The 19,477-nt window shown below is 39.8% G+C and overlaps 3 protein-coding genes across 4 annotated transcripts in view; 2 read left to right on the top strand and 1 right to left on the bottom strand.

The window, feature by feature from the left end:
- LOC146522728 (protein NLRC3-like) overlaps positions 1-19,477 on the top strand; it is a 50,392-nt gene that overhangs the window by 17,370 nt on the left and 13,545 nt on the right. The window contains exons 1-6 of one of the 2 annotated variants that reach the window (XM_085153489.1): positions 13,921-14,547; positions 15,302-15,479; positions 15,661-15,760; positions 17,309-17,338; positions 17,551-17,640; positions 17,927-18,052. In XM_085153489.1, coding sequence (XP_085009615.1) covers positions 17,331-17,338; positions 17,551-17,640; positions 17,927-18,052 — 224 coding nt within the window. In that variant the 5' untranslated portion in view covers positions 13,921-14,547; positions 15,302-15,479; positions 15,661-15,760; positions 17,309-17,330. Of the gene's footprint in view, positions 1-13,920; positions 14,548-15,301; positions 15,480-15,660; positions 15,761-17,308; positions 17,339-17,550; positions 17,641-17,926; positions 18,053-19,477 lie in introns of those variants that run through there. The other variant, XM_085153490.1, reaches the window with a different exon arrangement.
- On the bottom strand, positions 691-4,164 carry LOC146522729 (uncharacterized). The gene is made up of 3 exons (XM_085153604.1): positions 3,544-4,164; positions 2,459-2,679; positions 691-1,826 (listed from the first exon to the last, which is right to left on the bottom strand). Exons 1-3 carry the CDS (start codon positions 3,812-3,814, stop codon positions 1,719-1,721), a joined length of 600 nt encoding a protein of 199 aa, XP_085009730.1. The 5' UTR covers positions 3,815-4,164; the 3' UTR covers positions 691-1,718.
- On the top strand, positions 5,443-7,519 carry LOC146522730 (tripartite motif-containing protein 16-like). The gene has a single exon (XM_085153553.1). It carries the CDS (start codon positions 5,558-5,560, stop codon positions 7,229-7,231), a length of 1,674 nt encoding a protein of 557 aa, XP_085009679.1. The 5' UTR covers positions 5,443-5,557; the 3' UTR covers positions 7,232-7,519.

Genomic DNA, 19,477 nt, shown 5'->3' on the forward strand with positions numbered 1-19,477 from the left:
CAAACATGAAAATGAAACTGACTAAACATTTGAGACACAGGGTTCATAAGAACAACAGGCACATTTTTACTCAAAGTCTCCAGATACATTCATTAGACACTATTATGTCTAACATTTTGTCAGGTTGAAGAAACCTTGTTGTATTTTCCATCAATTTCAGTGCAAAGTGTTTCACATGTAAAACCCAACATGGGAAATAGACTATGTGCACGTTAGCATATGCTACTTCCAGTGTGGAAACTCCTGTGGGGAGCTTTGTTTCTGGTGTCCTATTCGCGTTTACGTCCAAAACAAGTTAAGCAAATAAATGAATCAAGTGGCGATTTACATTTTTATAGATGTCTCTGGCATTTACCCAATATATCTGTAAATGATGTTCATCGACTTGTCGATATTTTTTCCCCCGCGCCTCAGAGCAAAAGAGAAAAGGGATTCAAATGTTATATTTCTCAGCTGTCCCTCGTTTATCGCGGGTGTTATGTTCTAAAAATAACCAGCGATAAGTGAAATCAAGTAGCCAATTTTATTGTTTGACGGTGCAAAACGTTTCGTGGACATCGTGGACATACAGTACTGCACTTCAGAGTCACACTGCTAGTGATCGATGCAGCGATTCTGTACTGTACAGGAGAGACGGAGGAGATCGTCTGCAGCGATCAGGACGCAGGACACAATGTGACTTAAAAAAAAATACATTTTTGTGTGGCTTTTTTTCACGGTTTGTTAACATGCTGTGTAGGTGTGTACTTGACTAGCTGATATCAACAAAACGGGGGAAACATCTGGTTTGACTATTCTTCACCTGTAGTTTGAATGCTGAACATTTGCTTGTTTAAATCATAAGACCAGTCACTATACAGAGATGTGCTTCTGAATGTGGACGATGTGTCTTCTGCTGCAGTTCTGCTTGTGCTGAGTGATGTAAACAACTGATCGATCTAAACTCTTTAAACGTCAAAGTTGATCATTAGATTTTTATGACACAACAGTGGTGAGTGTTCCCACCTTCTCCTCTTTGTAACTTAACGCAATCTTTCCGTTTTCGAGTTTTGGACATGATTTTGGAGTATATCTTTGCAGTAGCGATTGACCGCAAAGTAAAGCAACCGGAAATGTACAACCCCACATCCGGTCTCAAACCAGGAAGTTAGCATTTTCTCATACACAGGGTCTATTCTGTAATTCTCCAGTCGAGGTGCTTGATCAGATTACTGGAATGCAAAACAAACAGCAAACAACACAAACAAACAACAAATCTCCAGAAGTAAAGTTAGATAATTATCTGCTAGCAGATATTTATCACAGATGACTGGTCTTTGACTCTGACCACACTGGAAGATGTTATTGTTATTCAACAAAGCATTTAGACATCCCTTAATCAGGCTTCTGGTGCAAGTATCGATTGTATTTCTACTGTTTGTTTTATTGTTTCTTGTTTTCCTGAACAGCACAGACTCATTATTGTACAACACTCTGTATTTGTCTAATTTATTTAAGGAACCATCAAACCATTTTGCATCGTCAACACCTGTTTAATTTTGTTGTATCTTGTAATAAACACCGGTAATTTCAAATACATGGCATAAGTAAGCACATAGATGTATAAATCGTACAGTAGACAACAATGAATGAAATAAAACCAAATGTTTACAACATTTTTCAGTTACAGTTGGGAAATAGCAATCGATTTGTGAAATCCCAAATCTCAAAATTCATTTTTACTTGTTAGATTTTGGTCTTTCATAATAAAGAGTGGGTTTTGTCCTGTTGCTTTTGGACTCTATGTGTTTGATGGTTGGATCCCAGTTCTCATGTGTTACAGATAACTGAAAATGAAAAAAAAAGACAATAAACTCATGCAACATCACAGTTTAATGCAAATTGAACTTTAAAAAAAACAGAAGCACAAAGTTTATTCCAGCGAAACAAACAAACCAAAAAAAAAAAAAGTAACATTATAAATATCATAAGAAGTTAAACAGGTTTGCTTCAGAGCAGCTTACATGTACTACAGTGTCAGGAAACAGAACTAAAGGGGCTTTCACACTTTTAGATATGACATCCTGAAATTATGATGCTGTGGAATAACCTCAAAGGACCAAAAAAATATGTTGTATGTTGTATGTAACTGCTGTTAAGATATATCTGTCCCACTGCGCAAGTGTCCAGTGAAGGGGGGCATGGCTATGCGCAGGCGGGAAGGGGGAGTAGAACTTTTGGAGGGTCAGTTTTTTTTGTGTGGTTGAACGAAAGAAGGCGACCATTAAAGTTGGCGTTAAAATACCAGTTGTGTGATTATTGGACTAACACTACAAGGATATTATTGAAGAAACCGTAATAACAGGTAACATCACCTCTTTTCACTAGATTTCACTGAGAAAGTCACACTGACAGCATGAATCAACAACACTCACTCAAACCTGCAACAACAGACAGAAAACAAGTGACACAAACTCACCTCCATGTTTGTGTCATTTTCTCTGGTGTTCAGTCCAAAGTTCCTCCTTGTCTTACTAATGTAGAAGAGCATGAGGAAAACAGCCATCAGCAAAACACCATCCAAGGACGCACGCACAACCAGAAGCCAGGAGGAGTCAGGACAATGTGTAGAGACTCCTGCAGTGACACTTTCACTCTGTGTTGTTGCTGTCTGCTCAGTGGAAGCAGGAGGGTTTGAATCTGTGAACAACAAACACAAAAATATAAATACTAAATCAATAACGATACAGACAAATGCAGTAAAACTAATCATATTATCATACAGGTAAATACAAACATGTATGAAGCACTAAATGCAGCATTAACATGAAGCTTATGAGTAAGTTCAATAGGGAAGATCTGTAATCACTCAGCTGCCTGCTTTCCTGTTCTTTACATCATTATTACTTTTTCAGATAAACCACAAAGTCACGTTCAGTGTCAGTCTCATCAGATCAGCTGATGGATAAGCTGATACTCTTTTACACATTAGACTGGGAAATCTCGTATAAAGTGCAATACATATGTTTTCACCTGCATGAGTAGAAACACTCAGCTTTAGTGAAAGATGATGATGATAATGATGATGATGATGATGATGATGTTTTCCCCTCAATTTCAGCTCCACCATCACAACTTTAAAAAAATGGTTCACACTTCTTAAACACACATAACCTTAGATTTCAAATAGTTAAAAAACTTTTAATAATATAAAAATGATGTTTTGTATATAATATGTGCTCTGATTAAAAATTATCAGTGCACATTATGACTGTGAAACTTACTATATTTAAATATCTGCATGTTTTTTAAAGCTTCATAAGAAATATGGTTTATATTTGTGAATGAACAGAGGAATAAATTTATCAGCACAACAGGAAATTAATACTCTGAGATTGGACATCCAGACTTCAACAAAAAACATGGACATTATTTGTCCTGTATTTGATGTTAGAAAGGTATAATGATGTCTCAACCATCAGCTGATCTCTGGCAGTAACAACAATCTCACCTCAAAATCACCAAAAGTTAAAAGTTTTTTTTATATTTTGAAAAGAAACTTACCATCAATGACAAGAACATATTCATTCTCATATGAATCTGGAGACAGAGGGTTTCCATAACCACAGATGTACTTTCCTGTGTCTGACTTGGACGACTGTGTGATGGTTGCATACAGTCCGTACACAGATCCTGGTCTGTGTTCAATGCTGTATCTGCCACTCTCAGATTTGTTATTAGTTGTGTCAATGAGGATCTCCCCTTCATTCTTACAGTCATTCTTACAAAAGAACTTCCTGTGTCCATATGTGTTGTTGGAACATACCAATGTCATCTTTTCTCCCTCAGTTTGTGTGCGATAAAAACCAACGTTTTTATCCAGATCTGTGAAATAGAAGAACTTTAATTAGTCTGAACTGAACCAGTTTGTGGGGGACGTGTGGCCCCTGGCTCAGCTGCAGGGGAGGAGTGGGGCAGTGAGCTCAAGGGGGCAGTGCCAAGGAGGCTGGAGGGACAGGTGATGGTGATTTAACCATTGAGGTTTCTCCCTATATATATGTTGAAGGCGGAGACCTGAGAGAGAGAGTTTGTGTGCTTATGACTTACTGAAAAGTTGGTGAACTATGTGCCGAAACGTACAGCCACATGTGTGGCACTTCAATAAACACCCCACAAGCATAAAACATACAACATACAAGTATGTCGGGTCATTTTTTACACTGTTATATTATGATTATATTTCATGGATCAAATAAGCACAGTAATCATTTCATAATAAATCAGAAAAATCAGAAAAAAAACATTCTTACCTGATCCTCTGAGAATCAAAACTTTTTGTTGCATATTTAATGAAGCCATGCAAAATGTTACCTTCATACTATGAACTTAAAGGGCAGCGTTATAGACACTTGAAGTTCACCGGTGTGACTGCAAATGTTTTTGTTTTTTTTCATTTGTCTTATTTTTTGAGGCATTTCTCAGGACTCACAGCTAGAAGATGAGCCTGTATATAAAAAAGGTGACTAACTTCTTTTTAGCATGATGACACTCTTGGAAGATCATCAACTTTTTAGGTCAAACATTTCTTCTGTTACTCTCCATCATACGAATTAAATTAGTAGATTTTATCTATTTAAATCATGATATAAACCATGATACTGATGCTCAAAATCACTTATAGAGAAAACAAAATCTGAACAAAAGCAAGATTTTGCTTTAGACTTTGCGTGTCATTAAAAATCATCGTTTGACCGGCCGGATCGGTCCAGCTTCCTCCTGTGAAACCTGTACTAGTGAGCTGCTGCTACAGACCACCAAGTTCTAATATCCAGTATCTCGAGGTCACATGTAGAAAGCTGCAGTCAGTCACTGGAGACCTTAATATTGACTGGTTCTCACATACCTGTATTTAGCCACGTCCCTGCTCAAGATGATTTTGTGTGATCAACTCGACAATAATAATGATGAATGTGATGTGTTTGAAAACTCTTTCATTTGTTTACTGCCTCATATACCAACTACTACACCTGCTGCACCCTCTCACCTCTGGTGGTGTTTGAGGGAGAGAAAAAATTGAAATGAACATAAACTTAAATGCAACATAAGCATCATGTCAGTGGCTGCCTTATCTGTATGTTTAGGATCATTATCCTCCTTCATTGACTGAAACTGAAGGACTGTTTGTTAACTTCAGTGAGAACTCTGACATTTCTAAACTGAAGTTTATTTATATAGAAGAAAGTGTTAACAAGCTTAAAAGTTGATGTGAGCAGTAAATAAAAAGGGTTAAACACACAGTATCACTCTCAAACTGCTCCTCTTCCTGGAGTGAAGCACAGCCTGATAACCCTCCCTCTTCTTCCTGCTCTTAAACACAGCACCTCCTCTCTGTCCACGTGTTTCCTCGTTCCCTCCCCTTCAGATCTGCACTTTGGAGATGGGTGTAACCAACATGTGGTGACGTGTAAGAGCTGACAGGCTCCATTCACTGCAGAAACATGTTGTTGAGATCAGAGCTCAGACTAGTTTCAGTTATAAGGAAGAGAAACTCACACAGTCACTGACACTGAGAGGAGAAATGGCACAGAAAGGAGTTCAGCTGGACCGAGAAACCTTCTCTTGTTCCATCTGTTTGGATCTACTGAAGGATCCGGTGGCTACAACCTGTGGACACAGCTACTGCAGGAACTGTATTAAAAGTTTCTGGGATGAAGAGGACAGGAAGGGAATCCACAGCTGCCCTCAGTGCAGGAAGACTTTCACACCGAGGCCTGTCCTGGAGAAAAACACCATGTTAGCAGCTTTAGTGGAGCAGCTGAAGAAGACTGGACTCCAAGCTGCTCCAGCTGATCACTGCTATGCTGGACCTGAAGATGTGGCCTGTGATGTCTGCACTGGGAGGAAGCTGAAAGCCATCAAGTCCTGTTTAGTCTGTCTGGCCTCTTACTGTGAGAAACACCTCCAACCTCACTATGATGCAGCTCCATTAAAGAAACACAAGCTGGTGGCCCCCTCCAAGAAGCTCCAGGAGAACATCTGCTCTCGTCATGATGAGGTGATGAAGATTTTCTGTCGTACTGATCAGCAGAGTATCTGTTATCTCTGCACAATGGATGAACATAAAGGCCATGAAACAGTCCCAGCTGCAGCAGAAAGGACTGAGAAGCAGAAGGAGCTCGAGGTGAGACGACTAAACATCCAGCAGAGAATCCAGGAGCGAGAGAAAGATGTGAAGCTGCTTCAACAGGAGGTGGAGGCCATCAATGGCTCTGCTGATAAAGCAGTGGAGGACAGTGAGAAGATGTTCACTGAGCTGATCCGTCTCATCCAGAAAAGAAGCTCTGATGTGAAGCAGCAGGTCAGATCCCAGCAGGAAACTGAAGTGAGTCGAGTCAAAGAGCTTCAGGAGAAGCTGGAGCAGGAGATCGCTGAGCTGAAGAGGAAAGACGGCGAGCTGGAGCAGCTCTCACACACAGAGGATCACAACCAGTTTCTACACAACTACCCCTCACTGTCAGCACTCAGTGAGTCTACACACTCATCCAGCATCAATATTCGTCCTCTGAGCTACTTTGAGGATGTGACAGCAGCTGTGTCAGAGACCAGAGATAAACTACAGGACATTCTGAGAGAGGAATGGACAAACATCTCACTGACAGTCACTGAAGAGGATGTTTTACTGTCACCACCAGAGCCAAAGACCAGAGCTGAATTCTTAAAATATTCACATGAAATCACACTGGATCCAAACACAGCACACACATATCTGTCATTATCTGAGGGGAACAGAAAAGTAACAGTAATGAAACAACAACAGTCTTATTCTGATCATCCAGACAGATTCACTCAAAATTCTCAGGTCCTGAGTAGAGAGAGTCTGACTGGACGTTGTTACTGGGAGGTGAAGTGGAGAGGTGGAGAAGTTGGTGTAGCAGTCGCATACAAGAATATCAGCAGAGCAGGGAGCTCATATGAATGTGGATTTGGAAACAATGACAAATCTTGGGAATTACATTGTGAAACAAGCAGTTTTCAATTTTGGCACAATGGTTTCCTCAATGTCCTCTCAGGTCCTCGGTCCTCCAGAGTAGGAGTGTACCTGGATCACAGAGCAGGTATTCTGTCTTTCTACAGCGTCTCTGAAACCATGACTCTCCTCCACAGAGTCCAGACCACATTCACTCAGCCGCTCTATGCTGGACTTTGTGTTTGGGATGATGGAGCCACTGCAGAGTTGATTAAAGTCAAATAGAGAAGACAGGTTCATGTTGATCTCTGACCATTATATGTACTTGTGTAGTTTCTAAATGAGGCTTTACATTTTAGAAGCTGAGAAGTTCAGTGGTCCATTGATGTGTGAAAATAATATTGCACTGATTCAAAGTGTACTTACATTTATATACCTTACATCAATATAAATCTGAATTTGTTCTTATGGCTGATAATCATGTGAGTTTAAATGATACTACTCTTCATATTCAGCATGTTTGAAATCTGTCATCAGTCTGGTTAGTGGTTTTATTCTGTAGTTGCTGTAGTGGGTTGTCAAATGCAACAATATATTGGAGCTGCAGTGATTCATCAGTTAGTCAATGATTAGAGAATTGATTGTTTTATCATTATTTTAGTCACATTTAAAGGTGGTTCCAGTTTCTGAAATGTGAAGATTGTTGATTTTCTTGATCATATATGACTGTAAACTTAATGTCTTTGAGGTTTGAACTTTTAAAATGTAACAAAAATTAAACACTTAATTTTTGAAATTTAATATTATTTTTCATATGAAAAGTTTGATCACACTCGATCATTTATACATTTAAAAACAGACACTAAATAACACAGGCCTGTATATTGTGGAGGACAGACATTTTTCTTTGCCCTGAGCTGTGTCTGGCAGGCAGAGCGTCTCCACAAATTTGACGCTTCTGATTTGGAGAAAATGAGCTGAGGGAGACACCTGGTGGACAAACACAGACATGACAGGAAGAAAGACTAAAGTGCAGAGTGGAGACAAACAGCTGGAAATACTTGTTGGAAAGGATTGTCATGCTTCAGAAAAACACACAGCACACACTCTAACAGTCCTTTATTTGTACTGAAGGAGACACGTGAAGAAACCAAATCACACAATAATGACGTGAACACATTTATAGTCAGTGTTCAAGATGATGGATAGAAATGAAAATCATGGAGCATTTATGCATTTTTACGTCTGTGTCACAGAAACTGTTCAGCTATTCTCTGTTTATTAGTCTATTTATCAGGAACCTCTGTTGATTTTATATGTAAAGGATTTTTCTTCTATCACTGAACCTTTTAAGGGTTTTCTCATAGTAGTTTTGGGGAGTTTTTAATTAGATTTACATCTTCAGAATAACTTTGTGATGTCAGATTAGAAAGTCTGTGTCCAACCCTGGTGTTTGATCAGATGTTTGATCCCTGCAGGGTTGGATTTTTTTATATGTATAGAAAATTGTATTTGATTTGAGTTCGATTTTTACTGATGAATGATTCGTTGTAAAAAGTTGATCTACCAACAGGTTATTTCTTTGTTATTGTGATTAAAATGTCAAACAAATATATTTTCCACTTTTTGTGTGACAGAGGCAGGAATTTCTCTGTCCTGCATGTGGAGAAATCTGCTGTTAAATCAGAACATTAACAGGTTTCAGGTTGTATTCAAACACATATTACTGTGTATCATGTGTCAGCAGTCATGTGTTAACAGGGACTATAAGACACTTTAGTGGCTTTAATGCATGTTTATATGTTTAACACAGTCAGGTGCACAGGTTCTTTAGACTAAAAAGAGGGAGGAGATGTGCTTCCAAGATTTATTATCCAGACAGGGAAAGCAACTTCACATTCAACCATACAGGGAAGAGGAGTTCAGGACTGAGGCTTACCAGCAGGTGAGAATGGACAACACAAGGGGAAGGCGGATCCATCAAATAAATAAGTAAATAAATAAGTAAAAATAGATCAACAGTAACACTGTTTCGTCTTCCGTGGACTCTGTATCGCCTGAATCAGATAACTCCGCTACTGTGTGTTTGAACTCTAAAGACTTTATTCAGAGTGACACCTCGGTGTCAAGTTGAAACTGTCTTTGGCACCATTAACCTAGTTTGCCCAGTGACTGTTACTGCTCCTGAGCTCCGCTCTCCACTTCCAGTTCCTTCTCCCAGGGCAGCTCGGGCCCAGCTTCCCCTTGCACCTTTACCGGTTCCTCGGGTGGGGGTGGCTGAGGTCCAGCTGGTCCCTGCTTCAGTTGCCAGGCTAACTGAGGCTGTATTCATCCCTGCACCCGTACCTGCTCCTTGGGTGAGGATGGCGGACACCCAGTTATTGCCAATGCCTGTCCGGGTCCTCGGGTGAAGGCAACTGTGACTCTGCTGACTCCTGCACCCGTTTCAGTTCCCTGGGTGGGAGCAGAAGAGGTCCAGCTAGCTCCTGCGCCTACACGGGCTCCTAGGGTAAAGACAGGAAGAATCCAGCTCGTCCCTGCACCCGTATCTGTTCCTCGGGTGGGGATGGCTGGTGTTCGGCCAGGCCCAGTGCTTTCTGACAAAGCTCAGACAGACTGTTAGCACTGCACGTGCCCTGTGCAGCTACACTTAGCTTCGCCTCAGCTGGACTTTTCTGCACCTGCTGGCTCTACATTCGACTCTGCTGGGGGTTCAGGAGAACTGCTCCGGCACCTCCTCGTCTCCGCTGGCGGCTCTGGTGAACTGGTTCATCCGCCACCTGCTCCACCATCTGCTCCATCGTCTGCGGCTGCCACGTTACCATCTGGTCCAGTCTCGTCGGCTGTGGTTACCACACCATCGTCTGGTTCTGCACCCACCAAGCCTCCACCAGTGCGCCCGGTGCCCGAGAATCACCGCCCACGCCCACTTCCAGAAAACAACATGGATGTGCAGTTTTTCACTAAAACGTGATTTTATCTCAAATGTAAATTTATCCAGTGAATTGTTGAAACTGTGAAAAATTAGCTTGTTTGTGTTTTGTGACATAAAACACTCAGTGTTCACAACACTCATGTGTGGAAATGTGCTGATAATGTGTGTTTGGAGCTGATAACAAGTTAAGACAGCCAGCAAATGTCTGCCCTCGATAATTGTTCTTTTAACAATGCTGGTTAATTCTGTCGTGTTCATGTTGATTCTTAGTAGCAGTGTGTGGTCAGTGTGGTTTGTGCTCGGCTGCAGGGGAGGAGTGGAGCAGTGGGCTCAGGGTGTGGTGTCAGGGGATACTGGTTGTTACAACCAGCAAGCATCATCTAAACACACCTTCCCTACTTTAAACAGCGAAACAAATGAGATTCATGGTACGATCCAGAGGATTTCTGAAACAGGTTTCCAGCCTTACATTTACAGTTTGAATTAACGACACATTAGTGAATGCTCTTTATCAGCTTCCAGGCTCAAGCTGAATAAAGTGCACTTTGTTCTGCGTAACGCAAATGATGATGTGGTGCACAATTCCCTGGATCACAGCAAGTCTGTTGCACAAGAGGAGAAACTTGATGTGGGAAGCATAAAACAGGCGTGCACTGCTGAGTGTTTTTGTGTGATGGGGATGAAATAAGATGTGTTAACACTCACAGTCTGACCACTTGTGTCTCATAGCGATCGTGGAAAACACATAACATAAATTATATCATGACCCTGCTCACTTGGTGGGTTTGGGCAGTGTGAATAACCCTCTCAAAGCTGCAGGGGAATCAGCAGGTGTAACGTTGTCACTACTGGAGGTGAAACATTGTCATTGTTTAAAGAGGGAGGATACTTACACACTTCATAAACCAGCAAGAAGACTTTTTCCCAGAAATAGAGTTTTGATTAGTGGAATCGACAAACAGTTTGAGGCTGATTTGGCTGATATGGGTGAATATTGTGCAGATAATGATAATGTGAGACACTTACTGACATGTACAGATGGATTTTCTAAGTATGCATGCAGGTGTCTTCAAACCAAGGCAGGAGCATCTGTTGCATCTGCTTTTGAGGATGAGTGAGGGACGTGTACCTGTTAAACTTCCAACAGATGAAGGCGAGGAGTTTAATAATAAACATTTCCATCAACTGATGGTTCAGTTTAACATCACACATTTCTCTGCATAAAGCCAGATTGAACCAAGTGTTGTGGAGCATTTTAACAAAAGCTTTAAGGGCCGTATGTGAAAATACTTCACATCTGTTAACTGATGAAGACATGTAAACGTGGTCCAGGACCTTGTGCTGTCAAGGCCAAGCGGTACAGAGAGGGGGTTTCTCCAGGTGTGTGGTGGAGTGAGGAGAAGAACAACATGTCTAACCTTTCCTTTCCTTTTTCATAGCAGAGGTGCAGACAGGAGGGCAGGCGGGTGAGTTTTCAGACTTACTCCGGGAAGCTGAGAGGAAGAGCAGCGGCAGTGAGCAGGTAAGTTTCTAGCAGGCAGTGAACAGAAAAGAGGACCAGCATCAAAATTTCCCCTCAGAGGTGAAACAAGATCATCATAAAGAAGACTTTAACACATTGTAAAGGCGGCACCACAGAAGAGGGAGACTTTAATGTGGCTGATACGCAGAGGTGGCAAAAGTACACACATGTTGTACTTAAGTAGAAGTACAGATACCTGTGTTAAACAAATGCTCCAGTAAAAGTTAAAGTACTGATTCAATGTCTTTACTTAAGTAAAAGTGAAAAAGTACAGGCTCTGAAATGTACTCAGAGTAAGAAAGTAAAAAGTAGCTGAGCTCTGCCTCATGAGCAGAGAAAAAGAAGGAAAATAAAAAGTGGCTCTATTTTCTGTTGCCTACATTGTAGAGGGCGACTTTGTCTCTAAACAGGAAAATGAGGAGTCAGGGGTTAAAGTGGATTCAGCAGGTGGAGGAACCCTAAAATCAGTTGCAATGGCTCAGAGTTGGAAAACATTCACGACTCACATAATTACTGCTGAGAGCTTCAGTAGATTTTCTGAATGTACAGGCTGTGATCAGCTGACCTGCTGCTCTTTGTGGATTTACACAAGTGAATTCAACCAGATGTCAGCTGATGTTTTATGAGTTGAACAGGCTGATTTCCATCCTCTACACTGACAGTAAATTATTTATGCTGTCTTTATATTAGACACTATTCAGCTGGTATGAAGGTGGAATTCAGTGAATCTAAGCATCATGAGCTTAACTGCAAATTAATCTCTGCTACACTTGATGTAAACTCTGAGCATGAAACCACAGCCACTGTGCAGCAGTCACACACTGTTCTGTACTTAAATCCATCACAGTGCAGCAAACTAACCTGTTTATCCTGCACTAACATGCAACTTTCAAATAAACCAGTTAGTCTGAAAGGAACTTTTAAAGAACACCGATCACATGACCTGTTTAATTTTGCCTCATTTATTTTCTGGTGAGAAACGCCCCCTGTTGGCTAATGCTCAACTTATCTGTTAGGTCTGATGAAATGAAAATCTATTACACTGATATTTAGTTTTTATCTTGCAGGTCAGTGAGTGAAATGCACCCGGTAAAATCAACAGAAAAAACTTCACATGTTCTTCCACGTTCGTAGAGAGGAGCTCATCGTTCGTAGAGACAGCTGCCAGAGACGGAGAAACACAAGGACAGGTACAGATAAACTCAGCCTGAAAACATCTAAACATGTTACTGGTGTAACAAAACAACACACTTCACTCTGATGTCAACAGACAATTTTACATCTTGTAGCTGAAAGTGTGCACAGAATAATGATCATGATTTGGATCACAGACGACCATTAACTCTTCATGTGCTGGTGAGCTGCACTGAAACTGTGGCTGGGTCGACTCTGTCAAGTGTCAAGTGTCTGTTATTGTCATTACCATGTGCAGTCGTACAGTACAGAGTGAAATGACAGCTTTCCTCCGAGGCCCTGGTGCTACATATGACATATAATAGAAAAACACGGGACTACGTAAAGTGCAATGTGCAAAAAACTGCAAAGAAAACAAGACAAGACAGTGCAACACTAGACAGAACAGGGCGACACAGACACAAGACAGTGCAATGGAAATGTGTGTGTGTGTGTGTGTGTGTGTGTGTGTGTGTGTGTGTGTGTGTGTGTGTGTGTGTGTGTGTGTGTGTGTGTGTGTCAGTCCAGTCACTGAGTGTTCAGGAGTCTGACGGCTTGGGGGAAGAAACTGTTCCATAGTCTGGCAGTGAGGGCCCGAATGCTCCGGTACCTCTTTCCAGAAGGCAGCAGGGTGAAAAGTGTGTGTGAGGTCCTCCATAGTGCTGGTGGTGTTGCAGATGGAGCGGGTGCTGAAAGTGTCCTTGGTGGAGGGAAGAGAGGCTCCAATGATCTTCTCAGCTGCTCTCACTATCCACTGTAGGGTATTGCAATCCGATGTGGTGCAGTTACCACACCAGGCAGTGGTGCAGCTGCTCAGGATGCTCTCGACAGTCCCTCTGTAGAAGGTGGTAAGAATGGATGATGGCAGATGGGCCTTCCTCTTCTTCTGCAGGAAGTAGACACACTGCTGGGCTTTTTGGTTATGGAGCTGGTGTTGAGGGACCAGGAGAGGTTCTCCACCAGGTAAAGACCAAGGAATCTGGTGCTCTTGACAACCTCCACAGAGGATCTATTGATGTTAAGTGGGCAGTGATCTCTCTGTGCTCTCCTGAAGTCAACAATCATCTCTTTTGTTTTGTCCACATTCAGAGACAGGTTGTCAGCTCTGAGATGAGTTTGAATCCCTGTGATCTTGACCTGAAGTTCAGAGTCAACTTTTCTGAGATCAACTGTGATTTTCACATTTACCAGAAGTGCAGCTGCTGAGTGGCTGAGGGGTAGCCGCCAAAATGTTTTAGAAGATGAAAAAGTTCATGTGAGACAAAATTCAGCTCTGTTAATTTTTTTTATACTTTTATTTAAAACATATACGTGTGTGAAAAGGTTCTTCCTCAAATCAAATTTTATCGTCACAGGGAGAAGATGATCTGCAGGATCCTGTTGCTCATCATCCTCACCTCATGTGTCTCTGGTTAGTTTACAGCTTCACTTTATGAACTCCAAATAAAGCTCAACAACAGATTTGTTCCAGTTCTCAGTGTGTCTGCTCCTCTCTTTCCCTCTCTGTCTCCTCAACAGGATCATTTGTAGTCAATGTGACACAGACCTGCTATCAGGCAGAGGAGAACCACAACATCACACTGGAGTGGACGTTCACCACCAAACCTGACACATTTATCCTCTTGAGAAGCAGCATTTATGTCCTCTGCAATGGACATTTGTTTTAAGTCTATATCTTTTGACTTATTTTAGCTAAGTCCTCATGTACTAAATAGAGGACGTCCTGGCATTTCCATTGATATCTTGTGTGTTTAGGTGGCCTCTTTTAGCTTCAAACAGAAAGGAAATAATAAAAAAAAGTTCATTTTTTCTCAGACTCAGTTTGACAAAAGAGCTGAAGCCATGATCAGTGTTCATCTCACACAGGTCCAGTCCCGAGTCATCAGTCCTGAGTCTGAACAGCTGAAGTCTGATTCATCCTTCCTGAGACTCTGACAGCTCAACTCCTTCATGAACATGATAGGTGTTGAGGTGATTACGTTGTGTTAAATGAAACCAGATTTCTGCCCAAACAAATTGTCATGGACATAATACAGGACAGAGATTTTTTGATCAGTTATCTCTCCACAGAAGATAAATATATAATTCCAGGATCTGCCAGGTTTGGTTGTGAGCTCCCACTCCAGTGTGATGTGTGTAATGTTTTAGTCTCTAACACAGGCAGGCACAACAGAACAGGGGAAACGGTGGATTTAACCACCTGTTGTTGAAAACTCAAAACAGATTTTGGCACAAAATGGAGAATCCACTGTGTGATCATGTAGTTCAAAGTTCAGGCTGGAACTGAAACAACAACAAAAGTGAAGAATCAGGAACAAACACACACAAACACACAGACAGTGAGCACACAATAAGTAAGAAAAATCAAGTTACAGAAAGCAAATATAAAGACTCATTTACACCAAAGAGTGGGGCTGTTACTGAGCTGGTGAGCTCAGGTAGAGAGAAAGAAAACAGTGCGTCTGAGCCAATGACCTGAGATTGGAAACTGAATTATTATTAATATTAATAAATTTTCCAGTTTACCTACATTAACATTTCTAAGTGTGCCAATAAGACACATAAATATGAGCTCATATTAGTTCCTATTACAGAGGATCATATTTTTTTGTTTCAAGGTCAACACACACACATAATTATTGTTATTTTTTACTCCAGTTTTACTGTTGTCTTCAAACATTACTCATAAAACCAAACCCAATAATAACTGTGTGTTTCTTCGAAGTTACTGAAAACTGAACAGAAGCTGTAGTGAAAACAAACAGAGGAACAAACTCGCTGATGTAACCTGACCCAGGCAGCCGGGCGTGACGGCTGTGTTTGCATATGAAAGTAGACTTGGTTCTTTGTCCTGTAAGGGCTGATGAAAGAGGTACAGAGTGAAAGAAGGACACACGGCAGATGTACGTATTTTATCTTTCATTTATTTTTACTGTAATTCTGTGTCTTCTGTCCTGCTACAAATGAATTGTTAGCCAGTCAGCTATCTGGTGAACGTGGTTAAATATTTCAGTCAGTGCACATCATCATGTGAAGCTAAGACCAAAACAGCTGATTATATGGGATAATGTTGTCCTCTGAAAGGGGCTCCTGACCACAAAACCTTTGAGAACCTTTTTACTGGACTGAGGAGGCTGAAGGTTTCCCACTGCAGGCAGAACAGACTCTGTTGGAAGGACTAAAGGTGAGACATGAACCATGAATTAGGTTTTTTTGTGTTTTCAGACAATCAGATGATGGTTTTATGTGCTTTGACATAACCATTAATGCCTCTGGGTGATGAGCTCTCTGTGTAGTTTATCATGTTTCTGATTTGGGTGGCTGGATCCTTTCTGACTTTGTCAGGACGCAGAGCCCTACAGTTCTTAAGATAATTATTATTCAATTAAAATGTTTTACGCCATTTAGTAACTGCATAATTTATGTTTAGTTGTTCAAACCCTTTACTTGATAGATGAAATTCAGTAGCCAGGGGCAGGAAATTCAGCAAAACATCAGAACAAGGCAGGGTTTAACCAGTTTAACCAGTCTAACAGTGTAGGCGTGTCATCAGTACAGTGAACACCTGTATTCAAAACAATAACAGATAAGAGAAAAACAAGGAAGTGAGCTACAGAATAAAACACACTGATAGTGGACATTTGGTGAGCTTTGAATTATTTTCATTTTATTTGTTTAAAAAAAAACACATTAAAAATGTTTTTATTATTGTATTATTTTAAGATGTTTCTTTATATCCTGCAGTGGTTACACACAGTCTAAGAATGAAAGAAAAGCTGAGACAGCTGAAGAAGAGCATGATTTCTAACATGTGTTATGTGATCTAAGATGTGTAGCAGGAAAATACTTTTACTTAAATACAGACTCAAACTCCTGAAGCATAAAGTGATGAAAGTAAGAAAAGACCTTAATAGAGAAAGAACAGAATCAGATCTTCTCCCAGTGCAGACATCAAACAGCTGCAGACAGACAGTGTTCAGAAAGATGATGAAAAAGTGAATCTTTGATCTGATTTATATCATGTAAGTTTTTTAATTTTTTTTATTTGTTTTCTATTTAATCTCCTCTTTAAAAAGTTTAATCATCACAATGATTGTTTGTTGACTCTTTGATTGCCAGACAACAAAGCTCACTTTATTTCAGATTTTTATGAAAAACAATGAAACCTTAATTATAATATAATATAATATAATATAAAACTATTATTATAATTAAACAGGTATTTGATAGCGATACATTCTCGCTATCAAATATCTCAATAAACAGAAAAAAATAAAATCTGTGTTTGTCAAAAGATTTTACCTTATTACCTTTATGTTTAGCTTTATTTGAATTGCACAGTAATGCCTGTACATAGCGTGTCAGCAAAAACAAAGTGTCTGCTCAAGTTTAGACAAACACCCACATGTATTGTTTTAACCCACTACAAGATTGTTAATCAACTTGTTCCTCTTCGTCTTGCAAGCTTGCATCCTGTGCAGCCTCGTATGCAAGCAGCAGATAAGAAGTTGTTTTTTCCTAACTTGTACTCCACCCATGAGTGTTACGTGAGAGGACAGTATATAATAAACTGAGTGAATGTCTGGCGCGCTTTTGCCTATACGTTTCTGTAGTCGACGGAACGTATCAGGCAATCGTCCATGTACATGAATTAATTCTGGGCCCGTGGTTCTTTGCTTTCCTGAGGTTTTTCTCCTTTCAGTGTTTTATTCTCACTTTTCTCTTCCATCAGGTGACTGCAGGTTTTTACCAACATGGAAAGGTATCACACTCAAAACCTCACATTATCTTCACTGCTAAAAGAACAAAAACAGAAATGTTTTCATACAACATGCAGTAACTCTCTACAACAAACCTGCTCTCTGTTTTGTTAATTCAATTTAACCCTGCAAAGTTTTTCCAGCGTATGTTCCACCTGGAGATTAAAAAAGTGTATATATATAACCCTGCATTATTCTTTTCCTCACTCCTCAGACCAGACTCTCCTGAGCTTGAGACCAGTCTCAGCTCTCCAGAGAAAGACCGTCCTGACTTTAAAAGCAGGAAACTGACTCCTGATGAGACGTAAGAGTTAACAAAATATTAAACATATCTTAACTCCATGAGTAAACAGTGAGAAGGTTTGGTTTAGTCATTTATTATTTATTTTTTTTAACTTTGTTCACAAAAAGAAGAAAAGACAGCTGGATAAACAAACAGACTAAAGACAACATTGTGAAGAGCATCAAACTTTTTAGCTTTACTGTAATATTATCACTGTGACTAGCTGACAAGTGTATCCAGTACTTTTTGTGTCTGAAGGCTACAAATGTAATTTCTCTGTCTGATGGTCTTTTCCTCTGTTCACCAGGATCACTGAGACACCAGATGCCCCTGAACCTGAACCTGAACCCAGCTGTGTGTCTTTGAAGAGTGATCAGTCAAAATATTTCATCTTTAACTTTAAAGGAACAAAGTCTGCTGCTGCTGCTGAGGAGTAAGACATTTCACATTTACCTTACAGCTCTGTGGTACACCTGGCATCAGTCCTGAGATTAAAGAGCTCCATAAGTGAGGGTGCTAATTTAAAATAAAAATAAATCTATTTTAACAGCCCTGCATTCCCTGCACTGGGCATCACACTGATTATAATTTATGTGGTAATCAGCAGGAATGTGTCAGCAGTCAGTTTTATCTGCAGGTGTCTGTGTGCTGCTGGATGCCACAATATGAGCTGCTGGATTTCTCTAAATATTAAATGATTCTCATAATTCACAGTGACACACCATCCCATCACCATGACAATCATCAACAAAACTGATAAAGGACCACAGCAAATCTTTTTTTTTTAACCTTAATATTTACATTACATTTTTCACCAGTGTTTCTTTTTTTATATGACCTGCATGAAATAACAAGATAAAATGGATTATAATGTAGTAAGATGATCATTTTATTGTTCAGCATCTGGACACTGAACACCACAGATGTAGCCGAGTGTAGGCTGATTCAAAGTGTCATATGATTTTGTTTATGTGTATTATAAGTTTTTATACTCAGAAAAAAACTTCAGCTGCTGCTCCAAGATGCTCTTCCTTGTATTTTAAAGGCACAAAGGTCAAATTTAAAATGAAACACTTCAACACAACAACACGAATCTGACTTTTTTAATGTGATGATGCAATGTGCAGGAAATATCCATGATATGGTCATTACAAGAACATTGGTACAGAACCATCACTGACTACAATAACACCAATAATACTTGTGAGTACTATACGGATGACCAATTCAATATGAATATTAAAATGGCAAATGCATTGTCGGTCATACATTTCAATAGTAGAAGCCTGTATAAAAAATTTTCTAAAATTACAGAATGTTTAAGTAAGTTAAAAAAGTTTAATATAATTGCAATATCAGAAACATGGCTCGATAATGAGAAAATTAGTGAAATGGGACTGGAAGGATACGAATTATTTACAATGAACAGGGTGAATAAAAAAGGAGGCGGTGTTGCCTTATATGTAGATAAAGTTTTGAAATGTAGTCTGATTGAATGTATGTCAAGCACCATAGATAACGTATTGGAATGTGTCACTATTGAAATCCATGTTGAAAAAGCTAACAATATAATTATAAGTTGCATCTATAGGACACCAGGTTCATGCCTTGAGACATTAAATGAAAAACTTGCTGCTATGTTTAGCAACCTAAATGATAAAAAAGTGCAAATAATTTGTGGTGATTTTAATATAGATTTGCTAAACCCAAATGGACATCAGAAAACAACAGATTTCATAAATACAATGTATAGTAACTCCCTTTTCCCTGTAATTATAAAACCAAGTAGAATAACAATTGATACAGCTACATTGATAGATAATATATTCACAAATAAAATTGACCATGAAATAGTAGG

The sequence above is a fragment of the Neolamprologus multifasciatus genome, chromosome 3, assembly GCF_963576455.1.
Source record: "Neolamprologus multifasciatus chromosome 3, fNeoMul1.2, whole genome shotgun sequence".
NCBI lineage: Eukaryota > Metazoa > Chordata > Actinopteri > Cichliformes > Cichlidae > Neolamprologus > Neolamprologus multifasciatus.